We start from the raw sequence: 22598 nt of genomic DNA on the forward strand, positions 1-22598 counted from the left end.
GGATTCAAACTTCGGCAGGGTCTGTCAGTAGCTTAATATCAGCAGTTCATTCGGTGCTTTGATAGTGCATGAAGCTTCCTGTTTAATTTGGAGCCAATTGTGAAGGAGACAACACACCTCAGTGCATGACTGCAGATCAGTATGGAGAACATGGCCACTCCAGTACTCCTACATTGGAGCCTGCTTCATCCTTAATCAATACAAGAAGGGGGCTCTAAAGATGTTGGGCTCCAACCTTGAGCAGTTTGCCTTCTCTGGAATAGATTCACCACCCAGCAGTCAGCTCCCACACCGATTTCCAATCCCAGTGAGGATCGCTCGGCAGTTAAGGAATGGTAGAAACCAGCATGAGCCACACTGCTGGCCCTTTGGATGCGGCCACCTCCTTTTAGAGTCAGAGGATCATGCAGCAGAGAAGGATGCCACTCGGCCTACTGTGCCTGTACTGGCTCTTCGAAAGAGATATCTGATTAGTCCCACTCCTCCCCGTTTTCTTTGCAACTCTGAAAAATATGCCCCTTTAAGTATCTGATAGAAATACACAGTTTTCCCCCAACTCCTCTGCTCAAATAACTACAGCTATATTACAGTGTCCTTGCCCAGGCAGTCACCACATCAATGAGGCAGAGATGTCTACTGGTTCAGCATAAGGAAGTAGTGGAACATCTCCATCCAATAATGGCAACACTGATGCCTAACAGCCATCCACATGCCTCCCCCAACTCGGACATAGAAGACACACACTCCACATCTTCACTAAGAGAAGGCACTGAAGGCAATTGCATTAATCACATCCAAATCATACACTGTGGTTTGTCAAAATTGAAAAGCGTGATTTTGGACGGTATCCTGACATTCTTTTGGTTATGGACAGGTTGATATAGCTATGGAGAAACACTTGTAATTATGTGTTTTGATGTATGACTAGGGTCAATGAAAGTACTGCATTGTTTGGCAAGGGTACTGGACACATTTGCAGATTATTTTTGTGCCTTGGATGCCTCTGGCGCTGAATCAAATGTGTCATCTATCACAACTGCTTTATGAATGATTCTTTGTGCAGACAGGTTTTTTGTCTAATAGCCAGGCACCATCTTTTGCCACATACTGCTGTCTGTCTTCTGCCTGTTCCATGAGGAGACTCCTTTGCAGGGTGAAGTTGCATTAAATTAACAGGAAACCAGAATTTTGGGAGCCTTGACAGTCTATATTGCATTCTTCATAAGAACGCAAGAAATAGGAGCAGTAGTGAAGCTTACAGCCCCTCGAGCCTACTCCTCCATTCAGTATGATCATGGCTGATCTTTTTCCTCAGCTCGACTTTCCCACCCACTCCCCATATCCTTTTATTCCCTCAGAGATTGAAAATCTGTCAATTGCAGCCATGAATATACTTGACCATGGAGCATCTACAGTCCTCTGATGCAGAGAGCTCCAAAGATTCACAACCCTCTGTGGACGCCTGTGACAATGTCCTTCTGCCTCTGGATTCAGAATGTGGAGAGCGGTGCCCAGTGGGATTCCCTAGACAGTCAGAACTCAATTGCAATGACCTTACTTGTGAGACACAGACGGGCAAATGGGATCCAGCATTATGAAGGTTGTGAATACATACAAAACTGAAATCCATGAAATAAACACTCTATTAAACAGCAGATTGATGCAACCAGCAATCAGACTCCCTTTTAAGGAATAGGAACCAAGAAGGTTGAATGGGCCAATAGGCTTTATATGAGCTCTGATGTCCAGCAGCATTTTACAGGCACTGGACCACATTCTGGGGAAGGACCACATTAACATTTTCTTTCAAGGTCTTAAAAGAGTGGGGATACTCTTGTGTAGGCAGACCTCACTACCACAGGCGCTTCCCCACTGTGATAAATAGATGTACAGCAGGCTTCATGGTCTGATAATTTAAGCCATCTACAGCTAACCCACCTCAACATTGTATTACCCTGTGGTTCATACTGATACAATACACCCCAAGGATTTTTACCTAAGGCTAACATGGAGACGGGCATCTGATCAAACCTTACAGCTGGAGGTGATAGTTTTTGTAATTCATTCACCATTTTCACTTTAATGATTATTATTGAGCACTTTATTGAAAATATTTAACACTTTTGTTAAATTCCCACGTCAGGCATTAAAATAATGACGCGTTAAGACAGTAGATACAAATTAGAAATGCATAAAGTCCTGATCACAAAGTAAAAACACAATCACCGATGACTAAATTAAAGTTGCTGATGTGTGGATTTGTTTTGTACATTTCCAGCTTATTGGCCAAATTAGACACACCACCGAATTACTGTGGAAACATGCATAACGCCATCCTCAGAATACTCTTCCAAATGAATTTGATTTCCAAATTGTATATTCTGTGATTATACTTATGATTTATTTACTGGAATACAGGCGTTGACAGAATTACCTCTGCTGATATGTTGTTTATTTTGACACCAAAGTTGCCATAATAGAAAGGTGATTTAGTGACTTCCTGTTTACAGTTTGCACTTGTTGTGGATGGGCCGACATCTCAGTTCCATTGCGCACTCCTGCACCAGTTGGGCAGCTTCCTTCGCTGTTCCCCAGTGGAAGGAAACGCCAGCCCCAGCGTGGCCGTAATTGTGCACCAATTGCATCAGGCGCCCGTCACGTTCCAGCTTCTCCTTTTCCAGCCTCAACACTGCTCTGGTTGGCCTCAGGCCCACTCCTTCAAATAATGTACGGGCGAGCTTGAGACTTGGTTCATAAGCACAGCATGCCTCGAAAATTGCCTTGCTGTCACACGGGTCAACTGACATCTGCCAATCATCCTTCTGCCTTGTTCCACCCAGAGTAACGCTGGAGATTCCTGGGTAGATATAAGTGTTCCCATTGCCTAAGCGGACAAAGTGTTTCAGCCAAGGAGCATGAACTTTAAAGATTTGGCCCCTTACTGGATATATTTTCATATCCCCAGTAAGTGCCCTGGCTCCAATACCTGAGCAGTTCACAATAATGTCATATTTTCCATCAAGCTCCCAGAAATCCGTGATCTTCCCAGCCTGCAATTGGCCACCAGCATTCTTTAACCTGAAATTAATAATTCAAACTTCATCAATATACTGTGTTTACAAAGAGCATTCTACAGTCGGTGATAATCAATAGATTAGTGGATAGAAACTGAAGTATCAGGCTTCTGTCCCGAATCTGAAAGACCTGTCAGGAATCAAGTTACTTGTCACTTGACTGACAGGGATTTGTGCCTCTTTCCACCTGACTTCTTTTTCCATCAGAAACTTTCTTCCTCCCCTCAGTAGACCCCTGCAGCAATTGATACCCCCCTCAATCCATCCCTGTATGTTATCAGCTTCAAGTGTGAACACTCGTGACAGTGTGAAACTGATAGTGGGAAAAATAATGTTAGGCAAGCACAGTCAAAGATTCTGTCTAATGAGTTAAAGTGCATCGGAACTTAAAAGGATCAGAGGTGGGTCAAATCCAGGCATTCAAGTGTTAGAAATTTCAAGCCTGCCTTAGATATTCTCAAGGGTACAGTGGTGACTCCTGTAAGCGATCCCAGATCTTACTGTCAAGGCTGTGCCTGTGCTGCTGAATATCCCATTATGCAATAGCATACCCTGGGGTTGTAACAGTAGAACGCACTTGTAATCTGAACTGGAGATCACTCATGCCTTCATGTATGCTTCTCTCATCTTTCCAAAGGCAAACCGAAACAGTTTAGTAAGAGGCAAGGGCAGATAAAAACCATTAAGAAACTTTATTTTACAGGCCGTGGGTGAGGAAGGCAGTAACAGTTGTAGTCACCCCGACTCAACCAACTAAGCATCCTCCTCCAGTAAAGAAAAATAATAGAGTCACACTGCACTTGTCAGTTCGCTCAACTTTTCATGGTTAGTCTTCTGATTATGCGGTCTTCAGGCTTGAGATAATTCAGATTCCCATTGCTATGCTCAGCCACCTATAACATATACCTGTTTGACAGGCTCTGTGCCCCTTTGTCCTTCTTCTCTGAGTTTCTCATATGCTCTCTGATTCCTTACCTAATCAGTGATTCACCAGTAAGCCTGCCAATAAAACCAGCTCCTTCTCCTCTCGACTCCTCACATCGTTAAAGAACACAATCCTGTTTTTTTCTCTCGGCTCAGGGAAGAGACAATCAGAAGAGACAAACTGGCTTGTTTGTTTTTAATGCACACCTTCAATTTCTGACCCATTAATAAATCAACCCTTCGCGCAGTTAGCACCAGCTTTTTAAACCTGTGTAAAGGCATTCTGTTTTAAAACACATTTAACTATAATTACGTAATTTCAAATCTTATATGTGAATAAAAACAAAAAAAAAATCAAATATTCCATAAGATGGCAATGGGTCACATTGTGTTTGCAATTTGGACCCCTAAATAAATACACACACATACAAACAATAAAAATAATAAGTAAAAGCTGTGAATGTTAGAAACCTGAAAAAAAATCAAAAATCTGGAAATTTACAATAGATTAATCAGAACCTGAGGAGAGATGAGACAAAAGTAATGTCCTTGCTTTAGCCTTCTTTCAAACTGAAAAATGAGCTAACAATCTTCAGAACAAAGATAAAGACCTGATAAAAACTGCTGATAAAAACCCAACAATAAACACTGAGAGAAAATATTGGTAAGCTGACCTTTCAAGCATTTAAAACGAAATTAGGGGATTGACCAGATGACTGAGACTGTCAGACAAAGGAAACAAATGTTAAAGATAATAGGGAAATAATTTGAAAAGCTCAGAGAATGAAAGGCAACCCACGGAAGAAACAAGAAGAAAGGAGACATCAATAACAAACAAAATCTGCAAACCAGATATGAAGTTAAAACCGAAAATAGTGGTAAAATATTGTGGTGCCCAGTAGATTTGTAGACAGACAAAAGCAGGTTGACAGCAAACATGTCGACCACCCTGCCAGGGTGTTCACTCCAAGCCATCTCACCTTCCCATCCACAACACAAGCAGCCCAGTTTAAAGAAATTTGATGTCATGTGGCTGAGTCTGACATTACTCAAATCTGTGGCTAGGCTTGAAAGAAAGGACTCACATTTATTTAACACCCTTCAGAGCCTCAGGGTGTCCTAAAGTGTTTCACAGCCAATGAAATATTTTTGAAATGTAGCCACTATAGTAATGTAGGAGACATGGTAGCAAATTTGTACACAGCATGGTCTCATAAGCAGCAATGAAATAATCTGTTTTCGTGTTATTAACTTAGACACAAATGTAGGCCAGGACACTCCCTTCCTTTTCTTCATAATGCTATGGGATCATTTATGTCCAACTCAAACGGAAAAGGGAACTCAGTCCAACGTTTGTCTGAAAGACAACACCCTCAACAGTGCTGCACTCCCTCAGTACTGCAATGAAATATCATCCCAGATAATCACACAAGTCAGGGGTGTGATGGAATACTCTCCACTTGCCTGGATGAGTGCAGCTCCAACAACACTCAAGAAGCTTGACGCCATCCAGGCCAAAGCAGCCCACTTGATTGGCACCCCATCCATAAATATTCACTCCTTCCACCACCAATGTACAGTAGCAGCAGTGTGTACCATCTACAAGATGCACTGCAGGAATTCACCAAGCCTCCTTAAACAGCACCTTCCAAACCCACGGCCACTACCATCTGGAAGGACAAGGGTGGGAGGAGGCCCTTAATTGCCAATAATTGGGCACTTAAGGGTCTCAATTAGCCCAAGGGTGGGCAAGCCCGTTCCCAGGGGGCGTAAAATTTCACCCAGCGTGTTACTGTCATGCCTGTCCACTGACAATAACTGAATGAATGCAATTGCATTTCTACTGGATGAATTTCTGTGATTTTTGCCAGTGTTTTGAAGATTAAATTTCAGAAAATCTAATTTTCTGCAGAAAACTGTATTCAGTGAACATGGTTAATATATTGGTTCTTTTTTCCACGTAGTCGTTTCTTTTAGTCTTCATTCTTCTTTACAATAGCAAAAACTTGAGTTAATACAGACCCTTGAATGTAAGAAAATTACATCATGAGGCTCTTCACAAAAGTGCAAGGGAATATAATGTGCAACAAACCAAAGAACATATCAAAAGGGGTTGATAAAGAAGCTCTTAAAGGAGAAGGAAATAGTGGGCCAGAGGATTTTAAACAGGAAATTCCAGAGTGTGAGCTCTAGGTAGTTGAAAGTGTTTCTGCCAATGGTGAAGCGAAGGGAAAAGGGGCTTCAAAAGCAGTCTGGGGTCAGAGGAACAGACAGTTTGGGAAGGAGGTTACAGCCCTGCTGGAAGTTACAGAGAGGGAAGTCACGGAGGGCTTAAACCTAAGGGTGAGAATTTTAAATTTGAGGTGTTAAGGACTGAAAAGCAATGTAGGTCAGCAAGAACAGAGGTGATGGATGATGGGTGATGGGACATGGTGCAGGATAGGATATGGGTAGGCAGCAGAGTTTTGAATGAGGGCAAAGAATGGGAAGCCAGAAGAACATTGGTGTAGTTAAGTCTGGAGATGACAAATTCATGAATGGAAAGCAGATTGGGGGAGTTAGGAACATGATGTTACAGAGGTAGAATTAGATGGTCTTTGCAATGAAGAGCAAGTTCAACAAAGTTGTAATCAGTCTAGCTCAGCCTACCTTGTGGCAGAGGGGCTGGGGAATCAAGTTGATGGTAAGGGTAAAGTGTTTGTGTCAGGGGCTGACACATTGACTTTTGTCTTCCTGATGTTTAAAATGTAGAATAGGCAGGAGGATAATAGTGAAGTTATAACAGATCGAAGGTAGGTATTTGCCATTCAGGAGCCAAGTGGTATTGGAGGGTTCATAGAGTTTTGGCAACACTTTAGCAGTCAGTTGGTGGAACTGAGGTTAAGGATTGGGGCATTTGGTAGAATGGTGCCAGAGGGGCTGAGGTGTTACAATATAACAGATATTACACTTGATTACAGACTTATACACCTCTTTAGATACAAAAATTATAAGTGACACAACACCACAGAAACTCTTTTAGCAATACAAAACCTGGGCCAGCATCCATTTTGCATAAAACTTAAAACAAGAGGTTTAATCTAATCATCACAAACCTCGAACATATGTTATAACAGGCTAAAAAGAAACATAAAATCAGTAGCTTTAGACTATACAGCCCTTAATTGACGTGGACCTCATAAGGGTGGCAAAGCCAGGTCTCACCAAAAAACCCATCAGAGTATTCCACCTCTTTCCAATACATTAACAATTGCACTTATGTAGCGCCTTTAACAGAGTAAAAATCCCAAGATGCTTAAAACATGTGGTCAACCAGCAAGTGTAACTGATCTACAATTTGCCAGAAAATTTCTAATCTCCTTCCTCTCTGTCTGTTGTTAAAATCTGCAGATTCTAATCAGTTAATTGTTGTATGACACAGAGAATAAAACTGACTGCATTAGATGGAATGAGGGAAAATAGAAAAATGGATCAATAGCAGTAAGAGGGATGGAAGTAGAAATTGGATTCAAGTCTTACAATAGATCAGAAAATGACCATAGCGTTTTCAATTAATTCTTCATGCCAAAAGACAGTCAAGCTCTGCCTTGAATCTAATATGCCTGTTTATCCATTAGTGCCTAGTTTTGATGAAGGGTACACCTGACACATTATCACCATCATCTGCCTTAGTTATTTAAAGCCGTTGACTGATTGTCATGTGCTTTCTGTTTGTAGTTCAGATTCTAGCATTTACCGTTCTTCCCTTTTATATGCCCTCATGAATCTGATCAGTAAAGCACTTGCTTGCACAGCAACGCAAACCATTTTCAATGTTTACAGGATAGCTGCAGGACAACATTCTTCAAGCCTGAAAGAAAATTATTGACAAAGTAGATGAAGGTTCAGCTAACATTTTCAGAAATGTCCATGGTGCAATGATTGTGCCTAAGGAGTAGAGCAAATGTAATCACACTGTTGCAATAAAGCAGTGAAACATGAATCAAGGAACTATTACTCTTATCAGAGACCAGTTACAGAGAAAATCCTTAAGTAAGTTACGAGAAACTATCAACATTCCTCTAAAGAGAATAGAGGCTGCAGGGATAGTAATAGGTTATGCCTCACAAGTCTACCAGAATTCTTTGTGGCAGTAACAGAATTAGCAGACCAGTACGACCTAACATATATCCTTTACGGAGGATGTGTAAGCTTTGGAGAGGGTAGAAAACAGATTTACAATTACAGATAGACTGGAGAAGCTTGGGTTGTTCTCTTTAGAGCAGAGAAGGTTAAGAATAGATTATATAGAGGTGGTCAAATTCAGGGAGGATTTGGATAGACTAAACAAAGAGAAACTGTTTCCAGTGGTTGAAGAGTTCGTATCAGAGGATAAAAAATTAAAGTGATTTGCAAAAGAACCAGAAGGGGGACGGGGTTTGAGGATAAACTTTTTTACGCAGCCAGTTATGATTTGGGATGCATTGCCTGCTAGGGTGGTGAATGCAGATTCAATAATAACCTTCAATACGGAACTGGATAAATACTTATAACTTATACTTAATAAGTTAATGACTTATACTTATAAATACTGGAGAAAAAATTGCCGGGATATGGAGAAAGAGCAGGGAGTGGATCTAACTGGATTGCATTTCTAAAGAGCTGGTGCAGATTCAATGGCCGAATAGCCTCCTTCTGTGCTGCACTATTGCATGAATTATGAATCTAGAAAAGATATATGGAATTACATTTATTGTATTTTTTCTATTCATTCATGGGATGTGGGCATCACTGTAAAGGCTAGAATCTATTGCCCTTGAGACAGTGTTGTGAGCTGCCACCTTGAACTGCTGTAGTCTGTGTGGTGTGGGTACATAGTGCTATTAGGGAGAGAACAAACTAGCTGTTATATATTTGTACTGATTGCTCTGCATACTGGAACAAATTTACTGTAAAAAATGGATGTGGAAAACATTCCTGATGCATTACTAGCTATGTGCATAACTTATAATTGTTCAAACGGCCAACAAGGCAATTACTTTTTGTGTGTCTAATGGACTGAACTGCCAATGGATTTTCTCATCAGACCTCCCTGCCCTTTAAAAAAATCTCAGAGGTTTTACCTATTCATTTAATAATGTAACTGGGTCAAGCTGAGTGCCTAGTGCATTGACTGACTGAATGCCAGTCTATGGAAACAGTTCCAGAGTGGATGGTGGGTGAGTGGAGTCACAGAAAAGCAGATGGTTTTATAATTAATAGCAAAATTAAAAAATACAAATACAAAAAGAAAAATCTACACCATATTAAAAAGTCTCTTACAGCCTCTCACCTCTAACAAATATTAGGTTTCAGCCCCCAACCATCCCTTTTTCATGAAGGATACAGAGTTCCTCCACACCTCTATACCTCAATGGGCTTTCTGCTTCTACTGTGAGCTACAACTCAGTCTGTCCCCAACCACCAACACCTTCCTCTGTTTGGCCAAACGAGCTCTCACTTTGAACACATGTCCCTTTAACTCCACTCCCCGCCTCTCCACTCAGATAAATGGCATTGCTACGGGAGTCAATTTGGGCCCTAGCTAAGCCTTTTACTGCGAAGGTACTTTGAACCCTCTTTGTTCTGATCATGCTCAGGCCCCCCCAAACACTCCTTTTACGAGAGACAGGAAGTTATGTGCGCTTCCTCAGGGTGGCTTGGCTGTAGTTCACTCAGACTTCCTACTGTGTCTTCCTCTAACCCCCTGTTGCTGACCAGTTTATCTAAATGCTTGGTTTTAGTGCTCCTGCCCACTCACCCTGCTCCCTCCTCCGTGAGTACAGGGAACTCATTTAGTGTACTTGTTACCCCTTGGTCACTGGGTTTCTTTCAATAGTCCTCCCATTTTCTTTATCATTTGTTTGCTGTAAGTATGTTTATAGAAATGCTTGATATCTCGTTTAATATACTCTGTGATCCTAAACTAGTTTTCTATTTTCGCTCTCACATCCAGTTTCATAACCTCCTTTACTGTGATTTTAAATCAACTTCAGTCCACGTGCAATCCATACTTTCCTGCTGTCCTTATTCCCCAAATTTATTCCACAGTTGAAGACTTTTTCTTATATTCTCCTTATACACCTGGTTCCGCACTCTAATATAGTATTGCTAACAATAATCCCCTTTCTTCCCCACCCCCTCGGCCCACCCCACCCCATGCTCTTCCCTTCCAGCAATCCTTTCCTGTTGACTTCTCTGCGCACACTCAAAGAAAATCCAATGATTTCCTCTACTGCAAAACTGTGCTTGCTAGTGAAAATAATAAATTAGTAATGCAATGCCATTATGTTCACTGCAGAGACCAAGCACCGTGAGGAGAATGTTACTGCCAGATATAAAATCAATGCTGTGATCACATTTGTGCTGGGTAGAAGGTTGAAACATGACACTCATGAAGGAGTACGACATGATTTACAGGCAGCCGTGATAACATTTTCTAACTGCTTACAACTGATTTATGAGGTTATTACGGATTCAGTCCTGTATGGGTTCTCCAGGAGCGGTTATAAGGCAATGCTGGAGTAATAGAGGGGTTGAGAGTTTAGGAAGGATGTTTATGGCCATTCTACAAGCCTTGAGATTGTACGCCTGAAATTTCGTCTGTGGTATTGTTGTTTCTAGCACTACTCGTGGAATTTGTGGAGGCTATTGTTGAGACTGCTCTATGTTACTGCATTTATCATGACAGTCATCAATAGTTATTGTGCTGCACGTCACTCATGCATGATGCTGTTTAAATTATAGAATTATTGGCAGTAATGATGAGGTACACCTATACAGCAATCGTCCATAGTTTAATACTATCAAACAATCTGTATGCATTATATTAAACTACAATAGGTCCCCGTTTTACATTTTAAAGCCAGTCACTTAATGGGGACTGTATTCTTTTTAGTGTCGCAAGTTTTTTTTTAAAGTTGTTTCGCGCCGGTCTAATGTAGGACCGCGTGATCCGATTGGTGCCATTTTGCAGCGGCTTCTGCTGCTCCCTGACCCCTTCTCCTGCTGCCACCACCACCCCCCCACCACCCCCGGGTTCTCAGCCTCTGTTGCTCCCTGAAACCCCCTCTCGCTGAACCTCCGGCTCCCCGACTCTCCCACTCACCACTTCCCTCTCCTGAACCCTCGCTGTGAGTGAGGGCTTTGGAGATGAGCATCGAGAGGCAGGAGGAGCAGCTTTGAATTTCTGCAACTTGAAGCTGCTCCTCCTGCCTCCCGCCACTCATCTCCAGAGCCCTTGCACGCAGTGAGGGTTCAGGAGAGGGAAGCAGCAAACGGGAGTTGGGGAGCAGAAGTTCCAGCGAGAGCGAGAATTGGTGAGAAGGGGGTTCAAGGAGTGGCAGAGGCAGAGAGCTCAGAGGATCATCAGCAAGAGCGGGGGTAAAGGAGTGGGAGAGGCCATGAGCCTGGAGAATTGGCAGTGAGAGGGAGGGCCAGGGAGCAGAATGTGCGGTGAGCAGGAGGTTTGGGAAGCAAGATCGGCAACGAGTGGGAGATAATTTGAAAGATTAGCATATTTTGTTTATATTATTAAAGTTATTTTATTTTATAGGAATTTAGCAGTGTCAAGTATTTCAACTTACAAGTATAATGTTTTAATTCTTTTCCTGATGAGAAAGGTCCTACAGAACCTAACTACAGCTTTTACATTGGTTTTAATGGTAAAATCTGATTCCCTTTGGTTTTAATGGTAAAATCTGATTCCCTTAAAGTCATTTCACTTAAAGTTGCACTTTTCAGGAACTCAACTACAACTTTAAGAACTGTATAAGGGAATAAACTATAGGCCAGGGTTCTTGGATCCCTGTGCAATAACTGCTGCAGAGGAGAGGGCTGGACTCAGTTGAAAAGTTCCCACCTGCTTGAAAGGCCTCCATTTCCTCAGTGACCCGTCTCCATACACAAACAATGGGCAACTGAGGGAGATATTAGAGATAAAAACAAAAAGCTAAAAGCTACTGCGGATGCTGGAAATCCAAAACAAAAACAGAATTACCTGGAAAAACTCAGCAGGTCTGGCAGCATCGGTGGAGAAGAAAACAGCTGACGTTTCGAGTCCTCATGACCCTTCGGCAGAACTGAAGTATAGTTAGGAGAGGGGTGAAATATAAGCTGGTCTAAGGTGGGGGGCGGGGGGAGAGAGAAGTTGAGGGTGGGGTGATTGTGCAGATAAGCAAGCAGTGATAGGAGCAGATAATCAAAAGATGTTACAGACAAAAGGATCAAAGAGGTGTTGAAGGTGGTGATATTGTCTAAGAAAGGTGCTAATTAAGAATGGATGGCAGGACACTCAAGGTACAGCTCTAGTGGGGGTGGGGTGGAAAGACTAACAAAGTTTTAGTTTTAGATTTAAAAATAATGGAAATAGGTGGGAAAAGAAGAATCTATATAAATTATTGGAAAAAAAAGGGAGGGGGGAGAAAAGGGGTGGGGATGGAGGGGGGGGGGGGGGGGGGGGCGGAGTTTAAGATCTAAAGTTGTTGAATTCAATATTCAGCCCGGAAGGTTGTAAAGTGCCTAGTCGGAAGATGAGGTGCTGTTCCTCCAGTTTGCGTTGGGCTTCACTGGAACAATGCAGCAGGCCAAGGACAGACATGTGGGCAAGAGAACAGGGTGGAGTGTTAAAATGGCAAGCGACAGGGAGGTTTGGGTCATTCTTGCGGACAGACCGCAGATATTAGAGAGCTATCCATAGCCATGTGGAAATGTAACACAGCACTCGTAAGGGAGGGTGAGAAAGAAAATTAGCAGGAAAACGGTGCATACGAGAGCAACATTGCTAGAGAATATTAACATTATAATTGCTTTTTCCTCAGAAAATATTTTGAGAGCTATGTTAATGTTGCACTTTTAACAGCACAGTCACTTCACACAAGTCATGAAGAGACACTGAGCTGCTAATGAGCTGGCATTGATGTTGCTTCCCCAGAGACTAAATAATCAGTTCATTAGACCGTCTCAGCAACTGGAAAGCATCTCTCATCCATTGTGTTGGAAAGCTTTTGATCCAACTTCCGGCTATGAACAGCGGGAGATAAAACTCACAGACACAGGTCGCTGGGGAAACAGAATAATGCAAGGCACTGAAACAGCAAAAGGTTCTGAGAGGGCGGAGTGCATTTTACTCACACTCCATCATTATACGCAATAAAAAAAATTTATTCAAAATTTTACGGAGTGGTTTTGGAGGGGGGGGGAGAGGAGGGCGGGCTGAAGGGAGGGGAACCTAGTTGGGGTGTGGGGGGAGGGTGCGACATTGATAGTCAACCAGTCACCCAGGCAAACTCACAGGGAAGTGGAGTCCATGGCAACGCAGCCTAAATAACCAGTAGAAGCTGCTGATCAAGTTGTACGAAGTCGAGGGCTCCCCCACACCAGAAGGATGAGCAATTTCAGGCAGAGGGCTTGCTGGATCAGCTTGGGGCACCACAGAGATGGGTGAGGTGATGGATGGTCAGTGGTCTTGTGTCCGAAAAGGCAGGTGAAAGTCTGTTCTTCTGTTGACACTGGAGGTGAAATGAAAAATCTGCTCTCTAATAAAGGAAATTTGAAGCTACTGCAAATTGACCTAATTCTACATTCATAGGATTCATGGGGCTTCACAACGCAGGGATCCTAGACAGTGCAGACTGGAAGAAATGCTGCAGCTGCCCAACAGTGCCTAAGGGCTCAGGGAAATAGTCAAGTCTCTCATCTCAGGGACTAAATTAAAAAGGGCACTGTATCCTAGTTTCAGTCACACAGAGTGGAGCAGGGGGTGGTCACAAGGAAACAGATGTGCATTTTTAAAATCTCTCCGTTCATGGGATGTGGTTGTCGCTGGCTAGGCTGGCATTTATTGCACATCTCTAATTGTCCTTGAAAAGAGGGTGGTGAGCTGCAGATCATGTGGTGTTGGAACACCAGGGGCAGAATTTAATGGCCCAGGGGCGGTCACGCACCCAATCCGATTGGGCGTAAAATAGCACGTCGGGCAAGCGTCCCAATGTCATCGTGCACTCACGTGATATTTCGCTCGGCGGGCGCGAGCACATACTGGAGCCATGCCCGCCATTAATTAACAGGCCACATAAAGCCATTAACAGTCCAATTGATGGCGATTTTACATTGCTGTGTGATTTTGCGCTCGTCGCACAGGCAAAACGGGTAGGCGGCCAGCCGACATTTTCAAAAACCTCACCCAAGGTCAGGATAAAAAGGGTCAGCAGCATTGCCAGTGTGAGTAGTGAGGCTTTTAGGAGATAGTTTGCTGCTGGTGACTTATTGATACTTGGCAGCTTCATCTCTGTTCGGGGCTTCATAATTAGCATTTCCAGGCTTCAATTCAGGATTCCTTGGTATCTGCAAGGCCCCCGGAGGATTCACACCGTGTGGACCCTTCCAGGTGTCAGACAGCCTTCCGTCACCCTAGTAATGGGGATTGTGGTCTCCGCTGGTGGCACTTTGTCTGAGGAGGAAGAGAGGGGCAGGAGGGAGAGGAGGCCAGGTGTCCCAATGCAGCTTTCAGGGGAGCGACCTGTGGGAGGAAAGGCGCAGGCACAAGAGGTGCAGGGCCAGCAGGAAGTCCAAGGTGGAAGGGGCTGCAGAAGATGCCACTATCCTGTTGCCAGGGTTTACAGGTGGCAATTCAACCATCTCAATATGTAAGAGGTGCAATGCCAAAGGAGGCTCCGCCTCTTAAGAAGACAGTGAACTCCATTTGTCAGGTGATTGGACCTGAGATCAATTCCGATTGTGTGGGCGGACACCCCATGCCAGTGGCTCTGAAGATCACAGCGGCCCTCAACTTCTACAACGTCTATGCTTCTGGCTCTTTCCAGGGCTCAGTGGGGGATCTTTGTGGAGTCTCCCAATCAGCTGTCCACAGTTGCGTCAAGCTGGTGACAAAAGCTCTGTTCAGGCGGGTACTGACACCTTTATTCTTTACCGTACAAACGAGGCCAGCCAGGTTAAGCGAGCCAGAGGCTTCGCAGCAATTGCTGGGTTCCCCCACGTCCAAGGTGCCATCGACTGCACACATGGCCATCAAGGAACCAGCAGGTCAGCCGGCCATGAGGGTCAATGCAGTGCTGATGCTCTGCATGGTCTCCTCCATAATGGAGACCATGGCAAGCATATGCTCATGGATCTCCGCCAGATCCTCCCGCACATCCCGCTGGACATCCAGCATCTGCCGCCTAATGGATCACTCCTGAGGTTCATCATCAGCCTTCGACTGAGCGTCGTCCTGGTCCCCAGCAGTCCTCCAACTGCCGGCGCCCTGGGCCCTCCCTGCCTCCTCCTGCACGTCAAGTGAGTGTGAATTGCCCTCACCAATGTGCACTGAGATACTAGCCGCCAAACTAATGCCTATGGAGGTGCTGGTATCTGCTCCAGTGCCTGCTTCAGAGAGTGGGTGTGACGCAGATGCAACACAAGTTCAGTGGTCCTCCGGTGTCAGGGTTGGCCCTTCGGGGCCCGTGCCTGTTGGCGAATCTAAAAGGGACAACAAGGACGTGTCATTAGTTAAAGTCATCACACTGTCACTGTGCATGCCAGGCACCCTGGTGAGACAATGGAGATCTGCATCACGGCGCCATCGGCTTCCAATGATCAATGGGGACTCCAGGTTTGAAGCTCACATCAATGAAGACACTACACTAGGGGGTGCCAGAAGAAGGTAAGAGTGCAGTGCACCTCTGAGCACTGCACTCTTACCTTCATCTGGCACCCCCGTCTCTCCACGACCGGTTGCATGTGGAGCGTGCCAGCTCTCAAGCTCCATGGTGTTTTGCTTGAACCTGCTGAGCAGCAGGGTGTTGGGTTGCCCTCTGCCTGTACATGTCCTTTCTGCTTGGTTATGGCTTGTCTCCTCCTGAAAGGACAGAGGAGCATTGATTAGTTCACTCCCAACGTGCAGCGCCATGGCAGCCTGGCCAACCCCTCCTGAGGAGCACCTTGCTGGGCACATCTGAGTCGTGGCCCTTGAGCCGCAAGGCACTCAGTCCAAGCAACCAGGGCTCACCCCCTTGGCCAACTCCGGTGTCATTGACAGTTGGCACTCAGACTCTAACACCCCTGAGCTCCACAGGGTGATGGCCACAGCTTAACACTTTTGCACACTGACCCATGCCAACACGGTACTCACCCTTCCTGAGCATAGCAAGTCAATGAAGCGCTTCTGGCACTGCGCCCATGTGCGCCGCACTACATCATGGCTGCTCACCATTGCTGCCGCCTCATCCCATGCACTCTTGGTGAGATGCGGTGGCTTCCTCCTCCCACCTCGGGGGACAAGGGTGTCCCTCCTGGCAGCCACTTCCTCCAGGAGGACGGCAAAGCCCTTGTTGGAAAAGTAGGGGGGCTGAGTGCCCACCCGACCTGCGCTCCTGCCTGCCTGTCCAGCCGCACTCGACTTCATTGGGAATGCTGATCACATGTCCTTCCCTGGCAGCCTTCCAGGGGCTGCCTGGGCCATTTTTAAACCGGCTGCCATTGGACCTGATAGCCAACAGGCCCCGCCCGCCCCTTCCTGACCAGTGCAGAGCCACATTTCACGCTGGGTGGGCCTCAATTCACGGTCGAGGGCCAATCGGGGCGGCAGGCTGTTTCCCAGCTGGTCCCTGCCCCAGATTGCTGTTAGGAAGGGAAACATATAGGATGAAATGGCCTTGTGCACCCTACCTGTGAAAACCTGACAACCCGATTACCTTTCTCCAGAGATGAAGCATTCAACAACTTGAATGTAAGGAAAACAACAGCAACAACAGGCAGACTTTTTTTATTCTTTCATGGGATATGGGCATCACTGAAAAAGTCAACATTTGTTGCCCATCCCTAATTGTCTTTGAACTGGTTTGTTAGGCCATTTCAGAGGGGCAGTTAGAGACAACTACATTGCTGTGGGTCTGGAGTCACATATAGGCCAGATCGAGGTAAGGACGGCAGACTTCCTTCCATAAGAGGCTTTAGTGAAACAGATGGGTTTTTACAATAACCAGTGATAGCTGTCATGGTCAACAATACTGAGACTAGCTTTATATTCCAAATGTTTAAATTGAATTTAAATTGCACTAGCTGCCATGGTGGGATTTGACCTATGTCCCCAGGAGTTTAGCCCATGCCTTTGGATTACAGGTCCAGTGACATTACCACTATGCCACCGTCTCCCCAGGATCCTGGCTATGATCTACTCTGCCCCCCATCCCCATCCCCACCAGTTTTAAAATCAGGTTACAAAGTATCTGGCATGGACACGATGGGCCAAACAGCTTCTTTCTGTGCTGTAATGACACCATCTTTATGTAACTGTTTAGATAACCTCAGAATGTCAAGAGGGAAGAAATTCCTCAGTGCATTATATTTAACGCAGAGGTCAACAAACCCATGGCAATGTTCTTAGAAACTCATTAACCAGTTTATTTTTGTTAAAATGGTGCACATGGGAATTTGACAGAGCCACATGGATAACATAGAGTGCAGAGAAGAACTGCAGACCTCTGTTCGCTTGGTTGGAGTAGCAGCATCACTATTGAAAATGTACACTTGAACTTTGGTTCCCAAAACATCTTCTCGCGAATCTCCTGCCTCAGTACCTGGATATGGATGGATTGTGCTGTGTGCCATTTACAAAGCATGAGTGTGACATCAACTGGGAGAAAACTAGCATTGCACCATCATCCATTGAATCACTTGCTTGTCTGCAACTCATAACTGCAATAACTCATCTACATCCTGCAATTCTGTTAGAAGAAGGCATTTAAGAACACTCTGCCTTTACAAACTATCAAAATAAGAGTTTGCAACTTATACTCTCACATTATTTTATTGAAAATGTTTCCTTGTTTTTTTTTTTACATTTTCACCTCCTCAACTCATCCAAAGGGAATACAACAGTTCAGACAAAAAGATTTCAATTAGAAATGTGTAACTTCTGTTCACAGAGTAAGAAACAGTTACCGCTAATTTATTACATGAAAGATACTGATATTTAGAGTATTTTCATCAGTTGATACCTTCACTTATGCCTAATGGTCCAAATTAGCCACTGCAATTATTGAGTTGAGTCATATAATGCCACCTTCAAATACTTTTGAAAATGAACAATATTTCAATTGTGCAGTGTGTGATTTATTCAGATCCCTACTTATTGATTAGATGACTCATAAAAGCCACTTGTTCACAGAATTAACTCTTCAACTTTCCTAAGATTAAATTCTCAATTTAACACAGACAATATTAGGTGAGCACACAATTTCTTTATAGAAATCTCATTTCTTTATTTTCTTGATAATGTGCAATTACTCAAAATTTTTAAATATTTACAATTGCTGGAAATTCTATTTCCCGAGAAACCTGTACAAAAATGCAATATTCAACTTCCTTCAGGAGGATTCAGTGACAATACTGGCTGGTACAAACTGAATGCAGTATTATCTAGGAACCACCTACTGGTAAAAGCAGCTTTCCTACCTTGGGCATTATTAGTGCCAATCACTTTTGGGCCTAATGTTTATGCCAAAATCAACACTCATAAGGTGTAGTGCGATTTTGTAAAACGTGTCATGCATGTCAGGCAGTAGGTAAACCTCAACATGTAATCAAACCAGCACCTTTAATACCCATACTAGTTTGTGAAGAACCATTCAGTCAGGCATTAATAGATTGTGTATGACCATTACCCAAAACGAAAGCAGGACATCAGTATATCCCTACAATTTCCAGGAGCTATTCCTTTAAGGACAATTACAGCTAAGATGGTAGTGGAAAAGTTAACTCAGTTTTTCACTCGTTATGGCCTGCCAGTTGAAATACAATCTGACCAAGGTTCTAACTTCATGTCTAGAATTTTCCAGGACGTAATCAGCAATTTGGATATCAAACAACTAAAGTCTACCGCTTGTCAACCACAGACATGGAGCTTTAGGGAGATACCATCAGGCTCTCAAAACCATGATTAAGACCTATTGCCATGAATCCCCAAAGGTTTGGGACAAAGGATTAGATTCTTTATTATTTGCTACCAGAGATTCTCCGAATGAATCTACTGGATTTAGTCCAATCGAGTTGATCCATGGTCATGAAATAAGAGGTCCATTAAAAGTGATTAAGGAAAAGTTCCTAAAGCAGAAAGGTAAATCCTCCATCTTGGATTACGTGTCCATGGGAAGAATTTTCGGGTTGGCGAGCAGGGGCGGGGCCCACTCACCGATGCGCGGTGACATCGCGCGTGCGTCCCAACGTCATCGCACATCATTTAGATTGTCAGTTCGGCGGGCGCACAGCTGAGTCGGTTGCGTACCCACCGGACTGTCAAAGGCCTATTAAAGCCATTAAGAAAGTAATTAAAGTTGTTAAGAATGCTGCCTGTCCAACCTTAAGGTTGGCGGGCAGGCGAAGAGCCCAGGCAGCCTTCACATTTTTCATGAAACCTCATCCACGGGCGGGATGAGGTTTCATGAAGGGTTTATTAAATTAAATAAAACTTTTTAAATAAAATTAATGGGCATGTCCCAGCTCATGTGACAGTTTCACATGAGGGGACATGTCCTTAAATTTTTTTTTAATCTTTCTTCAATGTTTTATATGTGAAAGTAATCTCTCTGAGACACCTCTGTGCCTCAGGGAGATTCCTGCGCTTTCAGTGCAGGCCCCGACTCAGGGAATCCCCCCCGCCCCCGCCTGCACAGGGAGCGCTCAGCGCTTCCGGGTGTGCGTCACGCTGGGCAGGCCATAATTGGCCCGCCCACATAAAATGGTGGCGCAGCCCCAATTGGGGGTGCTGATCGGGTTCACACCCACCCCTGCACAACCCCCTCAACAGGGGGAAATTTCTGCCCCATGGAAAGTAGCACAAGAGCGCTTAAAAATTTCCCAAGCCAAAATGAAAGAATGGGCAGACAAACACGTTACAACTAGAGTTCAGTGGCCCCTATAAGATAGTTAGGAGAGTTAATAAAGTGACTTATCTGATAGATACTCCTGCACGTAGGAAGAAGAAACAGTTGTGTCACATAAACATGTTGAAGCAATATCATTGTAGAGCAAGTGTACCAGGTGATAGGAGTAGTGGACGATGACAGAGACATTAAGAGTAAGGTAGAAGGAGAAGTAAACAGTGCACAAAGCAAACCTCCTACAATTCGACTAGCCAATACGACAACGCTGGGACAGTTAGACACTGTGTTCTCATGTCAGGGGATGTGCTCTACAGTAGAAAACAAAACTCTAGCATTGTTGTTGTCTCTTCAACACTCTGAAGTTTATGTCTGACATGATAACAAAGAAACACTAATCTACACTGACCATAATACGTCGACGTCCATTGAAAAGTTTAAAACTCAAAATGCGAGACTGTTTAGATGGAGTCTATTGTTTCAACCATTCAGTGTAAAGATCGTTCACATTGCCGGTAAGGATAATGTGATCACGGATGCATTGTCCCGAATGTAAAATACGAAAATAAGTTAAAAATAAGATAAGTATTGCTGAAGATTGTATAAGGGGGAGAAAGGATGAATGAAAGTGAGTCTCGTGTTTTGGTGTCCATGTGTCACATACCTTGTGATGAAACGCATTTATGAAATGGCGTTTCATCTCTTTTAAGGGCGGAGGCATGTAAGGAACATATCTTTTTATTTCTGCTGGACTGTTGTAAAGAACAGACCTTTTTATTTTCTGTTGGATTGCGGTAGAATTACAAAAGCTGCAGGTTGAAAGACATGTCCACTGGGACAGGATGAGAGATATATACAATGTTGCAGTCCCTGGAACAGACTATGCCATGAGAGACACGATGGCGCTGAAAAGGAGTCCTGGACCAAGGGAGCTGCCTGACAACAGCATTTTAATTGGCTCCCGACCATGTGACCAAGGTTTTGTGTGAAGAGCAGGGGAGCAGAAAGCTCCTGGCCTGCAGAGAGAAAACATCTAAAAATCTCTCTTCCTCATATCTCTATAATCCCTATGATCTAAGGAAACCCCTGTAAAAGAAAAAGAGGAAAACCACTGTTAGAGACATTGAAAAGCAAGTTCTCAACCTGTGAACTAAACACTGAAAGTGCTGGAAGACCACCTCATGTCATCAACAAGAAATGAAAGGAATTTGGAAGACATCGATCAAAACCAACCCATCAAATCCTGTACTCCGGATCGGTGCTATTGAACTGTTTTACCCCACCCTTAAAATCCATGTTTTGTGCATCTTATTGTCTTGTGTATGTGAGTGTGTGTGTGTTAGGGATTTAAGAAAGGAGTAGAATTTAAGTTATAGTGTTAAAAGTTAGCAGTTCATATTTATTTCTTTTGCCACTGGTTCAAGATAATTTGTTCAATGAACAGTTATTTACTTATTAACTTTACAAACTTGGTGCTTGTATTCTGTTAACCTAAATTAAACAGTTAGGTAGAATCTGGTGCTTTGATCAAACTTTTTCACATTTGTTGCGGCTCAGGGAACAGTGGGGCTTGATATTACAGTGCACTATCCCCAGTGAGTCTCAGCTCCAGGACATCGCTGCAGGAGTTCCTCAGGGTAGTGTCCTTGGCCCAACCATCTTCAGCTGTTTCATCAATGACCTTCCTTCCATCGTACAGTCAGAAGTGGGGATGTTCGCTGATGATTGCACAATGTTCAGCACCATTCGCAACTCCTCAGATGCTGAAGCAGTCCATGTCCAAATGCAGCAAGATCTGGATAATATTCAGGCTCGGGCTAACATTTGTAACAAGTAACATTCGTGCCACACAAGTGCCAGGCAATGAGCATCTCCAACAGGAGAGAATCCAACCATCACCCCTTGTCATTCAATGGCATTACCATCACTGAATCCCCCACTATCAACATCCCAGAGGTTACCATTGACCAGAAACTGAACTGGACTAGCCCTACATATACTGTGGCTGCAAGAGCAGGTCAGAGGCTAGGAATCCTGCAGTGAGCAACTCACCTCCTGACTCCCCAAAGCCTGTCCACCATCTACAAAGCGCAAGTCAGGAGTGTGATGGAATACTCTCCACTTGCCTGGATGAGTGCTGCTCCAACAACACTCAAGAAGCTTGACACCCATCCAAGGCAAAGCAGCCTGCTTGATTGGCACCCCTTGCACAAACATTCACTCCCTCCACCACCGATGCACAGTAGCAGCAGTGTGTGCCATCAACAAAATGCACTGCAGAAGCTCACCAAGGCTCCTTAGGCAGCACCTTCCAAACCCACGACAGCTACAATCTAGCAGATGCATAGGAACACCACCACCTGGAAGTTCCCCTCCATGCCACTCACCATCCTGACTTGGAAATATATTGCTGTTCCTTCACTGTCGCTGGGTCAAAATCCTGGAACTCCCTCCCTAACAGCTCTGTGGGTGTATCTACAATCTGTTGTAAAAACAAACGCACATTTATCCACCTACTACATCATAGATAAATAGTACTTTGATAACCTCTTAAAACTAGCAGTCAAAATATGAACACAGTCCTTCTGCTGATAAGGGCTTTTGAAACTAAGACAAGCATTCATAACAGCCCCAGCTGCCAAAATAAACTCTGGAAAATGTTAATAGTGCAGTCCATTGAAAGTAAAAGACCAGGTGGCCCTTT

At 44.1% G+C, this 22598-nt stretch overlaps 1 protein-coding gene across 2 annotated transcripts in view; it reads right to left on the minus strand.

Annotated features, from left to right (window-relative positions):
• Positions 1-2083: 2083 nt before the first annotated feature.
• The window catches only part of ddo (D-aspartate oxidase), a 127705-nt gene continuing 107190 nt past the window's right edge, over positions 2084-22598 (minus strand). For both annotated transcript variants that reach the window (XM_078542580.1, XM_078542582.1), the window contains exon 5: positions 2084-3078. In XM_078542580.1, coding sequence (XP_078398706.1) covers positions 2505-3078 — 574 coding nt within the window. In that variant the 3' untranslated portion in view covers positions 2084-2504. The remainder of the gene's footprint in view (positions 3079-22598) is intronic.

Source organism: Cetorhinus maximus, chromosome 5, assembly GCF_964194155.1.
Source record: "Cetorhinus maximus chromosome 5, sCetMax3.hap1.1, whole genome shotgun sequence".
NCBI classification, from domain to species: Eukaryota; Metazoa; Chordata; class Chondrichthyes; order Lamniformes; family Cetorhinidae; genus Cetorhinus; species Cetorhinus maximus.